Here is a 20,847-nt window from a genome sequence, read left to right on the forward strand (position 1 = left end):
AAATTAGACAATGTAATATATATATATATATATTGTTGGAAGAATGGCATTTCGAATGACATGTATTTATTTATATATGTATATAGCCGTATATGCCATAATGTAAATGCTAATGAGACTCTGTTATCTGCGTCTCAGCCCACACAGGATAAACCAGAAAATAAGATTTAATGCAAATTGCATTCAAGTGAAATAAAAATATTCTCCGTCTGGGATACGCGTTACGCGAGACTCCGATCCCGACCTGGAATCTAATCTACAGACGCCTCGCAGAAGCTCCGACGTTCACGTCTCTGCGACGGTGAAGTGGGGCGTGCATCGCAGTCGGTTTGTCGAATTAGATGCACGACGCCCACAAGAGAGACTTCTGGTGGCCTATAAACTAAACACCCAAAACTCCTCTCCTTCGCCGCCAACACCGACCGGATCTAAACTCCACGTCCAGCAGCCGGACGGCGACTCTCAAGATGTCCCTTCATCCTGAAACACGGCAAACCTCTCAACCTACGACACACAGAGACAAAAGTAGACGCACACAACATGTGAGGTGGAGCACATCCTGCCACCCTCATGGACCGGCTATTATTACGCAATACTCCACCCACTATATTAAGTCCTTTTTGCACCTCCCGACGCCAGACGCACACAAAACAAGAGCATGCCGGCCTCTCATTGGCCGCAGCGGCAGCAACACACAACTACTCACGGTCCGCAGCGTGAATGTTATATAAATATTATGATGTTACACACAGTCAGACAGCAAAGAGTCGCACGGAAACGACCGCTAAGATTCCTGGGGTTTGTTACGCAACGAAGAAAAACAACTCAAAAAACGAGCCGAGGGCAGAGAAGCTCCCACGTTCAGCGGATTAAAAAAAAAACATGTCAAATTCAAAATGAAAAGGTAAGAGAAGGTGCACATCCACTTCCTCCCACACGCCGCCGGGCTCTCGGTTCATGTTCTGCCAGCTCGTCAGCGGCGAGGACGCCGCCGGCGTGACAGGAAGGGGACAGCGGACGCCGAGGAGGCGCCGCAGCTCCCACACAGGAGCTCTCGATCTCTTTGGGGCGAAAAGGCTTGTTGTTGTCGTTGTTATTACCTTCGCATTGAAAATGCGGAAGGTTATATTTTGATCGCGGTGTATTTATTTATTTATTTATTTATTTGTATGTGTGTTATTCGCATAACTCAAAAAGTATTAAACCGAATCGCATGAAATTTGGTGGGATGATTGGTTATTATCCGGGGACCATTTGATTAGATTTTGGGATCGATCGGGTCAAAGTCAAGAAAAGGTCAACATCTTCTTTTTACCATAGCACGGTCAATTTTTATCCAATTGGCATGCAACTAATGGCAAAATGTTCATAACTCAATGACCAATCTTGTGATATGCGAAGGTGTGCGCTCTACCGAGTGCCCGTTCTAGTTTATTTCTTTATTTGTATGCGTGTTATTCGCATAACTCAAAAAGTATTAAACCGAATCGCATGAAATTTGGTGGGATGATTGGTTATTATCCGGGGACCATTTGATTAGATTTTGGGATCGATCGGATCAAAGGTCAAGGTCATGAAAAGGTCAACATCTTCTTGAATCGCATGAAATTTGGTGGGATGATTGGTTATTATCCGGGGACCATTTGATTAGATTTGGGATCAATCGGGTCAAAGGTCAAGGTCATGAAAAGGTCAACATCTTCTTTTTACCATAGCAACTAATGCCAAAATTTTCATAATTCAATGCCCAATCTTGTGATATGCGAAGGTATGCGCTCTACCGAGTGCCCGTTCTAGTTGTTGTTGTTGTTTTTTTGTTGTTTGCATCGCTGCCGTCGAAACGAAGCCGCCGGAAAAAAGAAAAAGCAAACCCGGATCACGGCCGTCGGATGTCAATCTCGCTGCCCGTGACCTCCGCTGGCCCCGCCCCCTTGGCGCCGGCTCGGCGTTTACCTGTGAACAGCTTGGTGATGGCCTTGTTCTGCCGCCGGGCCGAGCAGACGAGCAGCAGCCACGGCGGCAGGAACTCGTGGTGCCCGGCCAGCAGCTCGCCGATGGTCCTGGGCGAGGCGAGCGAGGACCGCTGGTCGCCCTCGGCCAGCTGGCAGCCCTCGTCGATGGAGTCCACCAGCAGGAAGAGGGCCTGAGGGGGAGGAGCCACGCTCAGCAGGGGCAGGAGGACGCACCTGAGGGAGCGGGAGGGAAACAACGTCGGCTTTATCTCAGTGTTTTAGGTTTTTCACATTTTTCTGAGAGACATCATTTCTAAACATCTCGTCGCATTTTCTTTCTTTCAATCATTTTATTTTATTACCAGACAACAAAGAAGAAGAAAAAATAACATAACAATCAACTATACGAACAATCGGACAATGACAGAAAATCATCATCCTCCATATCGAGTCTACTATGATATAATATTTATATCATATACCTCTGGTCACATGTTCTCATGAAGGTTGTGGAAAATAAGATCAACCGAGTAATGTACGGTTTAATAAAGCGGCAAACATTTTTATTTTGTTACGCTAACTAACTTTCCTATTGCAATAACGTGTCGGTTGTTATAGCGACGAATCGTCCTCCAGTCGGCTGTGGTGACTCATTATTATTGTTGTCCACACGTCGTAAAACACGAAGATGTCATTCAAACTGTTGATTTGAAGGGTTTAAGTAGCAAAACATGACGTATAATATCTCTATTATGTTGTTTTCATATGACGATGGTATTCCAAATACTTTTTAATTGAACACTGAATAAACTGTTAATTAATGATAATTAATTTACTTTATGCAAGTGTGTCATATTTATTTGTGTTATTTATTTTTTTAACCCTTGTGTTGCCTTCGGGTCATTTTGACCCGATTCAATATTTAACCCTCCTGTCGCCTTCGGGTCAATTTGACCCGATTCAATGTTTAATGCCGGTGTTCTTTCGGGAGTCAACAAACAAACATAAAGTACCTCACACTTAAACTTGGAAAACAATATTAATTCTAATAATTTTCTGGAGATTTTAATAGCTGGGGTCATATTGACCTCAAGGGTAAAATATGTTAGTAAATATAAAGGTAACAGGAGGGTTAAACATTGAATCGGGTCATATTGACCCGAAGGTAACAGGAGGGTGAAACATTGAATCGGGTCAAATTGACCCGAAGGCAACACAAGGGTTAAACACATTGCTACAATATTGCACTTTATTTACACATGGAGAATTTGTTGTACAAATGTAGCATTAGTAAGCAGATACTTTGTTGCAGTTCATCAGTGCAACAATGTTTCAATATTTCTAATTTAACTCAAATTTCACCACTGAAAAAGTCTGCCGTTAATTATACATATTTAATATTTTAAAGTGAATTAAAGACGCAGATCCAGAACTTTGGATCATAGTTTTCTCTCTGAGGTGTGAGGGGGCGTTTCAATACGCCCAGATTACAGCCAATCACGGGGCCCAGATTACAGCCAATCACGGGGCCCAGAGGCCCGTCTGAGCGTAGAGAGACATCCACAGCAGATACAGACATCTAGAATTCAGTGGGCTTATTTTTGTTTGAGTAAAATAAAAAAATAGAAAGAATATGCCGAGAGCTAAATGTTCAGAGGCGTGGAGAGCGATGCGTTCGGCGACCTCCGTGACGACGTGAACACGCGAGACTTTCGCCCGAGTCAAAAAGCCAAAGTCCCGTGATGAAGCCGACAACGCTTTTTAAAATGCTTCAATAAACTGTTTCATTTAAATTTATATATACACACACATATATTATTGTTATATACATTTAATTATATGTATATAAATAAATATAAATATATATATATATAAATTAAATATATAAAAATAATATTTTTATATAAATAAACGTATTCCCCTGCTGACTAAAATTAGACAATATAATTGTCTCCCCCCGCCACCCCCCAAAAAAACTGCTAGCCAGATGTAAGAGAGCAGACCGGATGATGTCGGGGTTTTGGTAAATAAAAAAATGTCCCGAGACTCCCGAAAAGACTCGGCTTAACTGGCCGTGATTAACTTTCTGGGTTCATTTAACGTAAGAAAAAAAACGACGTCTTTAAAGAGGTCTGAGAAAATCAATTAATCTAAAGGCGATCCAGGATTAGCGGGGCGGCTTCGGGGTTGCCTGCAGATAAAAACTCGGTCAACTTCCAGACGAGTGGGACTCCTCAACCACGACTCGCCGTCATAAAACACTAAATAACCGTTTTAATGAGCCGTCCTCTGGATGCTCACCCGCCCGTCACTAAGCCGGTGGCTCCAAGGCCGGCCACCCCCCCCCACCCCCTTTTTAAAGTATCTTCCATCTTTACCCCCATAGCTCATGATCCCTAAGCGCACAGGGGTTTGAAGGTCTGTGTGCTCGCAGTCCAAAAGTACAAGGGCGTAAAGAGAGGCCGGTCCCACCACCACTTCCTGTCCGGTCGATACGACATGAAAAGATCCCCAAACTGGAGCCGGGAGTTTGATAACGCTTCACAACGATCACCTTGTCAGATCAGAGGGAATAATGTTCAGGAAACGCCACTGAAGTCGGAAAAGTTTTGAGCTGACATCGGGAGTTTTTTATAGGTATTGCAGCCGTAATGCATATATCAATAAATAAATATATAATTTTTTAAAGATATACAGGACTGTCTCAGAAAATTAGAATATTGTGATAAAGTTCTTTATTTTCTGTAATGAAATTAAAAAAACAAAAATGTCATGCATTCTGGATTCATTACAAATCAACTGAAATATTGCAAGCCTTTTATTCTTTTAATATTGCTGATTATGGCTTACAGCTTAAGAAAACTCTAAAATCCTATCTCATAAAACTTTAATATTTCCTCAGACCAAGTAAAAAAAAAGATTTATAACAGCTGAGTGTTTGTCAAGGCTCAGGAAACCCTTGCAGGTGTTTCGAGTTAATTAGACAATTCAAGTGATTTGTTTAATACCCTACTAGTATACTTTTTCATGATATTCTAATATTTAGAGATAGGATATTTGAGTTTTCTTAAGCTGTAAGCCATAATCAGCAATATTAAAAGAATAAAAGGCTTGCAATATTTCAGTTGATTTGTAATGAATCCAGAATGCATGACATTTGTTTTTTTAATTGCATTACAGAAAATAAAGAACTTCATCACAATATTCTAATTTTCTGAGACAGTCCTGTATATATATAACATCGTCTAAAGAGTAATGCATATCTCAATAAATATTATATATATATAAATATATATTACATCGTCTAAAGAGTAATGCATATCTCAATAAATATTATATATATATATATTACATCGTCTAAAGAGTAATGCATATCTCAATAAATATTATATATATATATTACATCGTCTAAAGAGTAATGCATATCTCAATAAATATTATATATATATATATATTACATCGTCTAAAGAGTAATGCATATCTCAATAAATATATAATATAATATATATATATATTATATCGTCTAAAAAGTAATGCATACCTCAATAAATATATAATATATATATATTACATCATCTAAAGAGTAATGCATATCTCAATAAATCTATAATATATATATATATATATTACATCGTCTAAAGAGTAATCTCAATAAATAAATATATATTACATTGTCTAAAGAGTAATGCATATCTCAATAAATATATTATATACAGGACTGTCTCAGAAAATTAGAATATTGTGATAAAGTTCTTTATTTTCTGTAATGCAATTAAAAAAACAAAAATGTCATGCATTCTGGATTCATTACAAATCAACTGAAATATTGCAAGCCTTTTATTCTTTTAATATTGCTGATTATGGCTTACAGCTTAAGAAAACTCTAAAATCCTATCTCATAAAATTTTAATATTTCCTCAGACCAAGTTAAAAAAAAGATTTATAACAGCTGAGTGTTTGTCAAGGCTCAGGAAACCCTTGCAGGTGTTTCGAGTTAATTAGACAATTCAAGTGATTTGTTTAATACCCTACTAGTATACTTTTTCATGATATTCTAATATTTAGAGATAGGATATTTGAGTTTTCTTAAGCTGTAAGCCATAATCAGCAATATTAAAAGAATAAAAGGCTTGCAATATTTCAGTTGATTTGTAATGAATCCAGAATGCATGACATTTGTTTATTTAATTGCATTACAGAAAATAAAGAACTTCATCACAATATTCTAATTTTCTGAGACAGTCCTGTATATGACATTGTCTAAAGAGTAATCTCAATATATTATATATATATATGACATCGTCTAAAGTGTAATGTATATCTAATATTCAAGCCAACAGCTTTCTTTACAGTTTCAGTATTATTGACGATGATCAATAACTCCCGTGTCCTCCCAACAACCAACAATACATTAAATACGTTCACAAATTCCACGAGTTCTGCATTCCTGCAACCGAAGATGATTTTCATTTATTGAGCTAATAATAATTTGTATCAACATCTCATTATTTTGTCTAAAAGTCTGAAGGTTCTCATCAATCTTGAATCGGGTTGTTTTGTTGCAAAAAAAACCTATTAAATAAAACTTAAAAAACGCTGCTCTATTGACGAAAGCAACAAATTAAAAATAAATAGATTTCCCTCGTGGATCGGTTCCTTTATTGATCGACTACACACCAACAATACATTAAATACGTTGACAAATTAAATTAGTCGTGCATTCCTGCAACCGAAGACGATTTTCATTTATTGAGCCGTCACTTATTTTTTATAACTTTTCTATGAAATTCTAAATCGGTATCCCCTCTAGGTCGAGGAAACGTCCTCAATCGGGTTGATTTGTTGCAAAATACTGTTAAATAAATAAATAATGTAAACGCCGCTTATTATTGACGAAAGCAACAATTTAAAAATGGATTTCCCTCGTCGATCGGCTCCTTTATTGATCGACTGCTCGTGTTGCCGACAGGTGAAACCCTTAAAAATCCGGCTTCCGCTCAGACGAACACCGACTGCAGCTCCACCGAGAACACGAGCGGCGACCTTCACGCTCTGTCGTCAGGCCGCTCGCCCTTTTCAGAAACACAGCCGACGACTCCGTCAGACGGCCGCAGCCCACCGAGAACCTGCAAGCGCCATCCGGGAGCCTTGCCAAAAGGAATGTCCGTCCACAGGGGAGTGAGTGTGTGTGTGAATGTGAGTGCGTGTTTGTGAGTGTGTGTGTAAGTTGGTGTGTGCGTGTGTGTGTGTGCGAGTGTGTGTGAGTGTGTGAATGTGAGTGCGTGTTTGTGAGTGTGTGTGTAAGTTGGTGTGTGCGTGTGCGAGTGTGTGTGTTCGTGTGAGTGTGTGTATATGTGAGTGTGTGTGTGTGTGTGTGTATGTGAGTGAGTGTGTGTGTGTGTGTGAGTGTGAGTGTGTGAGTGTGTGTGCACGTGTGTGTGTGCGTGTGAGTTTGTGTGTGTATGCGAGTGTGTGTGTGAGAGTGTTTGTGTGTGTATGTGTGTGTGTGAGTGTATGTGAGTGTGTGTGTGAACACGTGTGTGTGTGAGTTTGTGTGTGTATGCGAGTGTGTGTGCGCGTGTGTGTGCGTATGTGTGTGTGAGTGTGTGAGTGAGTGTGTGAGTGTGTGTGTGTGTGTGTGTGTGTGTGTGTGTGTCTCTGAGGCCATGTCGCCCACTGAGACAATCAAATCCACAGTGACAGCAAGTGGGCAAAACAAAAGGGACATTCTTCCCTCACAAGCCGGCCGCTGCCGGCTCCGCCAGAGAGTCAAAAGACGAGGGCTGTGGACAAAGGGGAACTCCGCGGGACGCCGGTGGACGGGGAGAACATAAGCTTGGGGGGGGGGGGTTTAGTGTTTTGCCCCAGACAAAACTAGCAGGCATACCTCGAGCCAGAGGAATTAAAAACCACTCGACCACACGCCGAGTGCGCCGGCTATTTCTGGTTCTCGCCCCGAGAGCTCCGCATCTGACCGAGCCGATGCCCATTTATATTCAAAAAAAAGCATTGCATCACATCTGGCGATCAGTAGAAAACTCAAAAGGCCTTTTCACTAATAGAACCCCCCACACACACACTCCAATCTCCATCTCCCCCGTTTGGTCTCGAGTCAATCTACAGGGAAGCCGGCTCAGCATCTTCCCAAAGTCAGGACAGCTCCTCGGCCCCCGGAGCTGAACGATAAAGCGCCGACTCGTGCTCGGCCGACGGCGTGAAGGGTGGCGGCCGCCTCGCGGATTCCTGCGAGGCGGCCGCCGCTATGCACGACCGCAATCAACTCGTTTAAAGTAATCAGGCATACGACGACGCTTCCACCGAACCGCCGTCATCTTCGTCCCAGTTTTAAACTAATTGGACAAACTCCCAAAATCTGAGGCTTCATTAGTTTTTTTGCCGACTGGTTTGATGCAGACGGACATATTTACAGCCATTTGCCTCCATTCATCGGGCGGATAACCGTCCGAAGACGGCCGAGTGATCATTTTGTTTTTTCCCTAAAGAGACGGAAACGGCCATTAGTTCACAGCGACGTTTAAAACGGTTTATTTTCTCTCTTTTTAAAGATGAAAAACTATTTTTTTCCAACGTGTCATAACTCAGTGAGATGAACTTCAGTTAGATATTTCATCTCTCTGGCATCATAACATTTAAATAAAAGGACAATAGAAGCTCGTGGACTCGGGGTCGGACATTCACATATTTTTTAGGGGGCAATTTTTGCCCAAACTGACAAAAATCCAGAGGCATTTAAAAAGAAATTGGGGGCACTTTTTAAAACTTGTGAAATAAAATGTAACCTTTTGTTAAAAATTATAAATATACTTATTTCGGCTTACAGGATATGAGCTAATGTCATATAAATTGCAATAATAAGACTATTAGGCCATAATAACACTATTAGGCATATTAGTCTACAGATTCAAAGTGTTTTCTTTGATTTTTTAAACAAAAAACAAACTAAACATAAATCAGACTATCATATTTAATTTTTCTCTTATTTCTTTGTGGTTATTTTTTGAGTTAGATACATTTTTTTAAACAACTATTAACAAGTTTAACTTATTTCTTTGATTTTTTATAATTAAAAATAGTATTTTTTTCTTCTTTTCCAGATAGGACAGACACAACAAAGAACAAAAAGCTATTAAATTATCTAAATGATGTGATATGAGGGGCAACATTATATTTCTGAGGGTCAGTTTTGCCCTCGAGGAGGGCGGATCACCTCGTATAAACAATGAATAAAGCGATAAGAGCTCGTTCCTGCGGTTCTTTAAACGCGCCGCACAGCGTGAAAATCGGATCTCGGCTTCGCACAGTCGATCCTGCCGAGAGAAACGCCTCCGGCTGTCGGCGGGGAGCCGGCGTCCTGGACGCTGGGCTCGTTCAGGGGGGACGGAGCCCAAAAGATGGGCGACTTACGCAAAAAAAGTGTTTCATTAAAACAAGAAGAAAGAAGCCCGGACCCACCTCGACCCACCCTCACCCACGCCTCCACATTTAATATCCAAAATAAAAAGTCTTGTGATGTTTTTGACTCCCCGTCATGGGACTCGCACACAGAGATCATTGTCGTTGCAGTGTTGTCCACATCGTGTGTGTGTGTGTGTGTGTGTGTGTGTGTGTGTTACCCAAAGCTTCCCCCGGCTCTGTTGACAGTCGGGCTGTGCGCGCTCTTGGTGCGTGTTCGTGGGCGAGGCCCAACTGGCTGACGGCACCGTTAGCTGGGTCAGAGCGCTGCCCTGGTTTGTTTCGTTAGCTCTGTTAGCGTTGTTAGCATTTCTAGCGCTGTTAGCATTGTTAGCTCGGGCAGGACTTTGGCCGTGGTTTGTATCGTCAGCGCTGTTAGCATTTCTAGCGCTGTTAGCTCTGTCAGCTTGGTATGAACTTTGCCACGGTTTGCACCGTTAGCTCCATCAGCGCCGTTAGCTCGGTCAGATCTTCGACCGTGGTTCATATCGTTCGCGCCGTTAGCTCTGTTAGCAGCATTAGCAGAGTTAGCTTGGTCAGAACTTTGGCCCTGGTTTCTATCGTTAGCTCTGTAACTGCAGTTAGCGTTGTTAGCTTGGTCAGAACTCTGACCGTGGTTTGTATCGTTAGCACTATTAGCACCGTTAGCTCGGTCAGAACTTTGGCCGTGGTTTGTATCGTTAGCTGCTTAGCTCTGTTAGCGCCGTTAGCACGGTCGGCGCCATGTTGAGCTGCTGAGAGGCAATACAAATGTTCCCAATCTTATTAGCCAACATTAAGATGTATTAAGACGATGAAGAATGATGTATTTCCCCCCCATAAGTAGTCGGTCTGTTTACTGGTGGAAATGGGACAGGTGGAACATTTACTTCTCTACGCATCACCGCGTATTTGTTAAGTTGAAGAATAAAAACCCGACAAGAAAAGGAAAAATATATATCTACATATTTAGAAATGCACAAATACAGCTTCTTCAATCCCCTGTCAAACCTCTCCACCTTCACAAAGCGGACGATTAATGATTTGCAAAAGTGTAAACACGCTGCACACACACTCGCTTTGCGGCCACCCCCCCCCCCTCCAGCCACAGACGAGGTGTGCATTCCTGACCGGCGATCCAGTGCTGTCAAAGGAATCTGAAATTTCATCCTTTTCAACCCCCCCTCCCCTCTCTCTCTCTCTCTCTCTCCTACCCTCCGAGGTTTTGCCTCCGAGCCACTTCTCCCCACACGACCGTCTTTGTGTGCGTAAAAAAAACCCCACACACACCGCACAAATACACACTTTTCACACCTGCGAGGTGTTCAGTGGCAGCCGGGGCCGAGTTTGCATACAAGCGATTCGACAGATTTATGGTGACAAAGAGCTGTGAGCCGCCCGGCTGGAAGCTTTAGAACAATAATAATACGGTATCTGCCATCAATGTATTTTGTTTCTTTAAATAAAAAAATGTAATAAAATAATTATTTTTTTAAAAAGCTCACACACACACACACATGTACACTCTTTTTTATTTATTCATTTTTATTTATTTTTTCTTTTTGTCAATACTCTGACTTTATGATGTTTTGTCCACCGTTTTGTCGTCCTGTGTTGTCTTTTAAGAAATAAGTAAAAACAATTTTTAAAGAATAATAATACGGTGCTGAAAATGTGTTTTTATAGCTTTTATTCAAATATAAATCACATTAATTGAGCCAAAAAGTCAGAACGGGGTTGAGATTCCTGCTTTCGGTTGGTTTAGTTTCGGTTCGTGACGTCACATAAATGGCGTCGACCAATCGCGGGAGAGTTCAGCTTCGTTAAAGTTTTTTTACATAATCAAGCCGCGCCAACAGTCGTGGGGTTTGCTTACGTTGCCGTGCCGACTGGGATCAAAACCGCACCCGAGCAGCCCGCACGAACCGAAGATTATCCGGGTTTACCTCTCCGTAAACAATACCGTAAGAGCTTCTGACTGTTGCTTATTTTAGCGACCGGCGTCGTATTATTTTGAAATATTAGCCGGCGTAAGTGGCTGCGGTGTTTTTTTTGGGGGGGGGGGGGGGGGGATTCGCTCGCTTTCTCCTGCGATGACAACCGGAATACTTTCCACTTTACTTCTGACCAGATAAACATTTTGTTTAAAAAAAAGAAGACTCGAGCTTCTTTCTCGGAACGCAAACAAAAACACGATTATTCCGAAATCTCGTCCGCGTTCGCCTCCGTGACCGAGTCTCAACGAGCATCCCCGCGTTGCAGGAGCTCCATCACACACGAGTTATTTAGTGAGTGGGATAACCACACTGAATGAGTTATGGTTGCCCACACGAGCATGTAGGCGCACACACACACACACACACACACACACACACACAGGGTTCAGTTCGCTGAGTCATCGTTGCAGCCGCACCAGCGCTGCTGTTTCCTCCTCATCTGCTCGACTGGAGTCGATGCGTCACACTGGGAGCGTCTTACTTTTTTTCTTCTTTTTTTTGGTTCCCTTCTTCTCGAAAACGTGGCCCTAATCTGCAGAGAGTTTTCCACAGCCGGGCACCACATGAAACGGCACCAGGCCACTTTGGTTCAGCGTCCACCTAACCCGAATGAGCAGGAGGACAGCAGGGGTGAGAGTCAGAGTCAACAGAGAAGAAGAAGGGGGGAGAAGTAGAAGAAGAATAAGGAAGAGGGAGGAGGAGGAAGAAGAAGGAAGAGGTGGAGGAGGAGAAGAAGGAAGAGAAGAGGAAAAGGACGAGAAGATAAAGGGGGGGAGGAAGAAGTAGAAGAAGAAGGAAGAGGTGGAGGGGGAGGAGGAGGAGAAGATGGAAGGAGGAGAAGAAGGAGAAGAAGGAAGGAGGTGGAGGAAGAAGGAGGAGAAGAGGAAAAGGACGAGAAGAAGATAAAGGGGGGAGAGGAAGAAGTAGGAGGAGGAAAAATAAGAAGGAAGAGGTGGAGGAAGAAGGAGGAGAAGAGGAAGGAAGAAGAGGAGGAGGAGGAGGAAGGAGGAGAGGAAAAGGAAGAAGGAGGAGAGGAAGAAGGAGGAAGAGGAAGAGGCCCCAGTTGAACCAACAGATGTATTTCTGTCTCTCTCTGATCTCGCAGCATTAGGAGGTTTGTGTATTTTTATCTCTGGATTTTCCCAAAATCCAGTAAACTGTGATTCATTGTCAGAAACGCACTATTTAAAAACACACCGCCCCCACGCCACGCCCCCGCCGCCACACCGCCTCCTCCGCCACGCCCCCGCCGCCGTTTGGTTTCCCTCAGCTGTCATAAGTTATTTAAGTTCTCCAGAGACTTGTTTGATGTTGATGCCAGTAAATATTCCACCCCCAAAAAAATAAAAATTGTTCTATATAAACAAAAACCGGAGCTGCGACATCACTTTCCTCCGCGGACGCGCTAAGAGGATAAAAAACGCCGCCGAATCTCGTCCGCGCATATGTGAAGAGCCTCGGCCGTTCATCATCTGGACGTCCGTGGCCTTTGCAGAAAGACGGAGGAGCTGCGACTCGAGCCGACTCGTGTTCAGAGGAGGCCCAACGGCAGAAGGTCACGACAACAAAGAGGCGGCGTTGTCCCATCGCGAAGAGAGCGGTCGGCTTCAGTTTGACCCGCGGGAATGAATCCAGGTGGAGCTCTGAGAGACGGAGTCACATTCATTGAGCAGCACTCTTACACATCGTGACCGATGGATCTACAGGACTTTTCCAGGACTTTAAACCAAATTTCCATGACCAAACTGAAATCTCTGTCTAACCATGACAAATTTAGAAAATCTTGCATATTGAGAGCGTACGCCGGCTTATATTTTAAGCGTCTTTCTTTAACCCTCCTGTTACCTTTACATTTACTAACATATTTTACCCTCGGGGTCAATTTGACCCCAGCAATTAAAACCTCCAGAAGATTATTTGAATTAATATTGTTTCCCAAGTTTAAGTGTGAGGTGCTTTATGTTTGTTTGTTGACTGCCTAAATAGCCCTTTAAATATATAAAAAAGTTGATATTTCTTATATGTTTGACACAGTGAAAAACAGCCTGGGGTCAAATTGACCCGAAAGAACACCGACGTTAAACATTGAATGGGGTCAAATTGACCCGAAAGGTAACAGGAGGGTTAAGAAAACATATTAATTATATCAAACTCGGCGTAAATGAACACGTGATAACAAATTTCCAAAACTTTTGTGAGTTAAGTTTTTTCCATGACTTGAAACCAAATTTCCATGACCAAACTGAAATCTCGGTAGAAACATGAACAATTTAGAAAATGTTGCATATTGAGAGGGTACGCCGGCTTATATTTTGAGCGTCTTTCTTTAAAAAATTATGTATGTATGTGTATGTATGTATCTATATATATATATATAATTTTATGTTTTGTTATTTTCTCTTTCTTTAATATTAATTTTCTGATTTATTTGATATTAATTTAGGAGAGGAATACATCATATTTTTTGCTTCTACCTATACCTTTTCAGTCTTTCTGTTTTGTACATTACATAGAATAATATTGTATTCTATTTGATTTGATTAACTGAATAAAATAAAATACACAAAAATACATTAATTATTTCAAACTCGGCGTAAATGAACATGTGATTATAACAAATTTCCATGACTTTTCCAAAACTTTTATGATTTAAGTATTTTCCATGACTTTTCCAGGCCTGGAAATGACCATTTTGAAATTCCAAAAAATGAATACAAATTAATCAAAATTAATTAAAATTAATAATGAATAACCACAAATAAATAAGATATATATATTTTTTTTTTATCTAAGAAAACACTTGGAATCCGTAGATAAGACTATCTGTAATAGTCTTATTATTGCTGTTTTTATGACATTTGCTCATATACTGTAAGCCTAATAAATAAGTGTATTTATTATTTTTGAACAAAAGGTTAAATGTATTTTACAAGTGCCCCCAATTTCCTTCTAAATGCCCCTGGATCTCAGTCAGTGGGGGCCTCCTACCCTGATTCGTAGGATGGTTTCATATTAGATATTAAGGCTGTAACTAGTATCCATTCTCAATTCATCTGTATTAGTTTTCATTTATTGGATCATTGGATTAAAATAGTTTAAAACAGGCTCACGGTGACATCTTGAAACAGCATGCACGCCGCTAACTGTTGGCCAATGAGCCGGTGTGGAGTCGGGGGGAACGCTGGGGTTTGATTTTTGGGACACAAAAAAAACCGGATATGCGTCAGCAGCTTCACATTGTTGAGCTTTTTTTCACAATTGTTTTGGTGACAAACAAAAAGAAAAAAGAAAGGGGACAAAGAGATGCTGCACCGGAGCCACAAAACAAGCGTCGACACTAATCCGCCCGGAGACAAAAGGAAAAAACTAAATACATATACGCTCGCACCTGAGAAGCTGGAACCGGCGCAGATAAACCCGCCGACAGCACATCGGGAATCACGGTTTCCAAACAGAAACCCGGTCTGAACCGGTTCCAGAGCATGAGCACCGGACAGGTGATCACATCAACACACACACTGCTGGTCTTTGGACGGGGGGGAATAATTTGTCTGGGGGGGAGGGGGCTCTTGAATTCACTCACAAGTTTACATCTAAAATCACAGCTGGACAGGGGGGGGGGGACATCTGTGTTCAACAAGGATATTTCATTGAGTGGAGCAGAGGCCAAAATCTGACCAACGAATAATGAAGTTTTACAACCGTTGCATTTCTTGTATATATTCATATATATAGGAAACTGTATAGAAAGCTGTTATATGCTTGAATATTAGACATGCATTACTCTTTAGACAATGTAATATATATATATATAATATATTTATTGAGATATGTATTACTCTTTAGACGATGTAATATATATAATATATTTATTGAGATATGTATTACTCTTTAGACGATGTAATATATATTATATATATATATATTGAGATATGCATTACTCTTTAGACGATGTAATATATTATATATATATAATTATTGAGATATGCATTACTCTTTAAACAACGTAATATATATATAATATATTTATTGAGATATGCATTACTCTTTAGACGATGTAATTATATATATATATAAACACAGCCTTTTGTGTTTTTATGGCACCGCTAGACAACAATCTCGGCTTCCTAGAAACGAGATAGCATCGAGAACAACGGGGGAGCGTTTGTGGTTATTTGCGTACGCCGGCGCTCGGGTGGGGGGGGGGGGGGGGGGGGCGGTTACACCTGCAGCGGCGATAAGGCGGTGAAGTGGCCATTTGGCTCTCACACAGAAGCCGGCCGTGATGATGATGATGATGATGGTAATCGCGGCGTCTTTGTTGTCCGAGTTGTTCTCCGTCAACGGCTGCATCCCAAGCAGGAGACGGAGAGGAGGAGCAAGACCTCCTCCCAGAGGAGAAAAGACGTAACGGAAGATTTACCTTTACTGGACGTTTTACCTCCTACCCCCCCAACCCCCTCTGTGTGTGTGTGTGTGTGTGTGTGTGTGTGTGTGTGTGTGATGTCGAGATGGTGGAAAAGCATCACCAGCTGGCCAGACGAGAAGCGTGCGAGCGCATCTGTGTGTGTGTTCCAGTCGGTGTTGCACAGAACGCCCGACCTGTACTGTGGAGATGAGTCGTGTGTGAGGGGCCCACACACACACACACATATACACACATATACAGCTCCTTTCAAACGCCTCCTTCCCTACAACAACAGTCTGTCTTACTCGTGTTACACGGCGTTTACTGTACTTCAGTTTCACACGCGCACTTCATCTTTCACAGTCAGTCGGTCAGTCAGTCAGTCGGTCAGTCGGTCAGTCGGTCAGTCGCAGTTCAAAGCTCTTCCCCTCACGAGTCTCCGGCCAGGACTTATAAATACCTGGCCATGAATCGGAAGCCGAGCCTCCCGGCATGCCACACTGGCTTGGTGTGTGTGTGTGTGGTGGGGTTGTGTGTGTGTGTGTGTGGTGGGTGTGTGTGTGTGTGTGTGTGTGTGTGTGTGGTGGGGGTGTGTGTGTGTGGTGGGGGTGGGGTTAACCAACAAAACCGTGACATGAAATAAGTGGAGATGCTGCTGAGGCGGAGCTATGCGACGAGTGTGAGGAGGAGGGGGGGGGCGCATCAGGGTCAGGAGGCGGCGGGGGAGGGGCCGGCTCTGTGTTTTAACATTTCTAGGCAAATTCCTAGATTTCAAACACCTGGACGCAACAGAGGAGCCGAGGAGGATCGGAACGTTCTCCTTCAGATGTTGTTTTTATTCTAGTAACTACTAGTTTTTTTTAATAGCTATTCAACAGTTCATTTGTTGTTGTTTACTTCAGTCAATGTTACAAAAGAGATACATTTTCCCAATGTAGCATCTGAATAAAATGCTTTGTTTAATCTAAATGAGGAACCACAACTCAAAAGGTATTAATTAATAAGAATTTAAAAAATTGCTTTTTTTGTTCTGTATTGCCTGTACTAAACGTACACAAAAAGATTAATAATAATTTTTTATTATAAAAAAAAAGAAATGTTATAATTTGTAATAGCTGTTTACAAATGTAATAACAAGAAATAACCCCACAAAAATAAGAATAAAATTGAATTTGAGTGTCTGATTTTGTTTGTTTTTTGTAAAAAAAAAGATCTAAGAAACCACGTTGAATCTGTAGACTTCAGCCTAAAAGTCTTATTATTGCGTAATAATCTTATTACTGCCATTTTAATGAAAATTGCTCATTTCCTGTCAGCCTAAATAAGTAAATTTATTATTTTTGAACAAAAGTTAAATTTCACAAGTTTCAAAAAGTGCCGCCAAATTTCTTTTTAAATGCTCCTGGATTTCAGTCAGTGGGGAAAAAACTGCCCCATAAAAAAACGTTGAATGTTTCCCCTGAAGGCAACGCGTTTGTAGTTCTGATAACCGCATAAAACTACAGACCGACGCCCCACCGGCCGGAGCTTCTCGGATCGCCGAGCGGCGTGCGGGCCCTTACCTCTTGAACGCCTCCGTCGGGTTCCTCTCGCACTCCCCGGGCTGCAGGGCGCTCTGCGCCGCCGGGTCGCGCACCTTCTCCTCGTAGCCCGGCAGCAGCCCGCCGCGGCAGATCTGCGCCACGAGGCCTCGGACGAACCCGCCGACGCACAGCGTGTTCGAGTCGTCCGCGCGGCAGAAGTGGAACGCCAAACTCTGCCGCTGGGCGCCCCGGTGCGTCCCCTGGGCCGCCGGCCACAGCAGCTCCGTGCACAGCGCCGTCTTCCCGCTGCCGGGGCCGCCCACCAGCAGCACCCCCCAGGAGCCGCCAGAAGAAGACTTCGCGGACCCCGCCGCCGCCACGGTGCCGGGGTTGGACGCGGTCGCCGGCTTACCGGGAGCGCCGGTGACTCCGGCGAGGCCGTTGGTTTTCTCCTGGAGGCAATGCTGGATCTTGTGGAAGACCCACTCCCGGCAGTAGAAGCGTTTCCCCTGCAGCAAACTGGTTTCCGCCATTTTGATCCGAGCGCCGCCGCCGTTCCTCCTCCTCTTCATAGGGGGCGCCGAGCGCCGATCCCTCGAGTCTTCGACTCCGGCGGAGGTCGGCAGAGGTCGATTCCAACATCCATGTCGACCGAGGGGTTAAAAAATTTTTTTTTAAAAAGCAAAGCGTTTTCAACGTTTACAGGAAGGAGAAAAAATATCTAGGTTTAAAAAAAAAAAATTTGAAAAATGGAAGAACCGAAGGTTTAAACCGGGAGGTTCTCCACCAGCTTTTTCCACAGCTTCCCCACCGGTTGAAGCGAGCGCTCCGTGTGTCGGCGAGCGTGTCGCGTTAGCATGGCGCCGGGCTCCGGAGCTTCATCCGCTGGCGAACTCGAGCCGCCGCCCGACGACACTGTCAGCCGCGGGAGCCGCCGACGCGGTTCCGCCGCTCGTGCTGCATTTCAGACGCTACCGGGGGCGACCGAGGCGCGTTTCCATTACCGGACTCGCCGGCGCCGAGTCGGTTCCTCCGACGGCATCGTGCCCCGAGGACTGGCTCGCTTCCCTGGAAAACAGAAGGAGGCAGCGATGAAAAGGAGGAGAAGTCGGGACGCAACTTGCACATTATCAATATGGATGAGTTTGAGACTCGCAGCTACAGAGGAAAGAGAGGTGGGAAGTGTGTGTGTGTGTGTGTGTGTGTGTGGGGGGGGGGGGGGGGTTCAACACTTTCATCCTCCTCAACCAGCAGGCTGCCGGCCCCGCAACTAAAATTCTTGGCAGGGGTTGGTCCCGTTCCTCTCGTCCCCCCCGACACACGCCTTCCTTCCTATGTGGCTTTAAATCCCAAACAGTCCACATCCGCCCTTAACTGTAAGGGGGCGGTGGCGTGTGTGTGTGTGTGTGTGTGTGTGTTGACCCTCTTTCTTGTATTTACAGAGGTGGGTTGTGTGGAAATGAGTGGAAGGTAAGCTCACCTACAGCTGCAATAGCTTTATATTTTGACCCCAAAAAAGGGGACAGGAAGCCCGTTAAGGCATAAAAAAATATATTAAATAAAATATATTTATATACATTTCGAATGGAATCATCCCCCGCTGATTTGATTTATGACTTCTTATTCCTCCCTTCATCACAGTCTACTACTGCTCCTCTACACTGGAGGCAAATGCTCAAATATTACACACACACACACGCACGCGCACAGTCTTGATGGCTACTTTGGTGACAACACCGGCTGCGATATATATTCCACCTTTCTGTGTGTGTGTGTGTGTGTGTGTGTGTGTGTGTGTGTGTGTGTCCGAGGCGATGCCTGTCTCCCGACACAAAGCTCAGCACGTTAATATTACACGTATCAAAGGGTCACTTGTGTTTGGACACACACACACACACACACACACGCACATGCACGCGCACATGAACGCGCACACACAAGAAGAAAAACTCAATCAATCAGAGCAAACGACACGGATTCACTCCCCCCCCCCCTACAGTTTACACCTACGGGGGCTTTAAAGACATATTTAAATAACAACCCGCCCAGACTAGCTTACAGTTGCATGCTTTTAAAGAGGGAGAAGAAGAAGAAACACCCCAATATGAAACAAACATGGCCCTTCGCGTTCACCGCGCGCCTCCACAACTGTTCCTTAAACTTCCACCGAGCCCCATTGTGGAGCGGCGCGCGCTGCCGTTTCTCAAACGTCTCGCGCACACCGACACGGTTCTCCTCTCACCGCTTGGTGGGGGGGTGGTGGGGGTCGGTTGCCTTGCCGTGTCCGTAGTCTACACCCTTTCCGTCCGCGTCCACACAAAAAAAACAAAAAAACCGGTTCCCGTAAACCCTCCGAGTCTCCGGTGCGTTCACTGCCTCGACGCGGTGTCGTTCTTTCTTAGAATCGGTCCTTTTTTGTGTGTGTTGTTTGTGCTTCTTCTTCTTCTTCTTCTTCTTCTCTCTGTCGGCTCCTCCTGCTGCCCGACACAAGCTCCACGGCGAGCCGACTGACTCTCCGCCTCCAAAACGCTCTCTCTCTATCTCTCTCCCCCTATCCCCTCCCTCTCTCTCCCCCTCGCCCACTCTCCGCTGCCATGCAGAGAACACGCGCCTCCAACGGGCGGCGCGGGGTCTTCTGGGACTTGGAGTTTTAACCCACCGGTCGCCATTTATTAATTTATGAAAATAAAAATAAAGGGTGGTTAAGGGAAAAAATTATAATGCTTGTAAACTATGTTGTATTATAATCTTTCTACACATGTGTATGTTATTCACTGTAATTAAATACAAAATAATTAGAATTTTTTTTGGAGAATGTAGTTCATTAATGTCAACTTCAAACTATTTTATTAGGGTTGTTTTTTCATGGTGAAAATATTTGTGTTTAATTTTTTTTTATATGGAAAAAAAGGGAAATTTGCTTCCAAAATAGATGTCGTTCGTCGTACTGGCTGATGTATGATATTAGATAATATAATATTTATATATTTATTTTATATTATATTCTAATTATTATATTTATATATTCTATTTATATATTTATGTTATATTATGTTATTATTATTATATTATAGTATTATTATAATTATTTATATTTATATATTATATTTATATATTTATTTATAATATTTGTATACTGAAAACACAAGAAAACAATGCAACTGACTTTTTTTGTGTGTTGTCTTTTCTTTAAACACTTTAATAAATAATTTATTTTCCAACTGCAAAACATGTAGGATGCACATGTTTCAACAAACGGCACATGTGTTTTTAATTTGTTTTATTTGTTTATTTTTTAAGTGTCCCTATTGGACTCCCTGTAGAGCCACATTGATAGTTTATCTTGGTAAAGTGAAGTAAATTGATCAAACTGACTTAAATGTATTACGAGTGTCATAACATTCCTCTTTTTTCCCCTCTGTCCTTGTACCGCCTAAAAAACATATCAAATGACGCCATAAAAAACATTTATTAAAAGCAGCATCAAAACAAACTTCAACACTTTGAAGGAGGAC

The 20,847-nt window shown here is 42.9% G+C and overlaps 1 protein-coding gene across 1 annotated transcript in view; it reads right to left on the reverse strand.

Moving 5' to 3' along the window:
- Nucleotides 1–19,785, reverse strand: part of ankrd50 (ankyrin repeat domain 50) — a 36,326-nt gene extending 16,541 nt beyond the window's left edge. The window contains exons 1-3 of the mRNA XM_056439606.1: nucleotides 19,575–19,785; nucleotides 17,372–18,400; nucleotides 1,954–2,186 (exon numbers count right to left, since the gene is read on the reverse strand). Coding sequence (XP_056295581.1) covers nucleotides 1,954–2,186; nucleotides 17,372–17,904 — 766 coding nt within the window. The 5' untranslated portion in view covers nucleotides 17,905–18,400; nucleotides 19,575–19,785. The remainder of the gene's footprint in view (nucleotides 1–1,953; nucleotides 2,187–17,371; nucleotides 18,401–19,574) is intronic.
- Nucleotides 19,786–20,847: the final 1,062 nt, after the last annotated feature.

Source organism: Pseudoliparis swirei, chromosome 19 (genome assembly GCF_029220125.1).
Source record: "Pseudoliparis swirei isolate HS2019 ecotype Mariana Trench chromosome 19, NWPU_hadal_v1, whole genome shotgun sequence".
Lineage (NCBI taxonomy): Eukaryota > Metazoa > Chordata > Actinopteri > Perciformes > Liparidae > Pseudoliparis > Pseudoliparis swirei.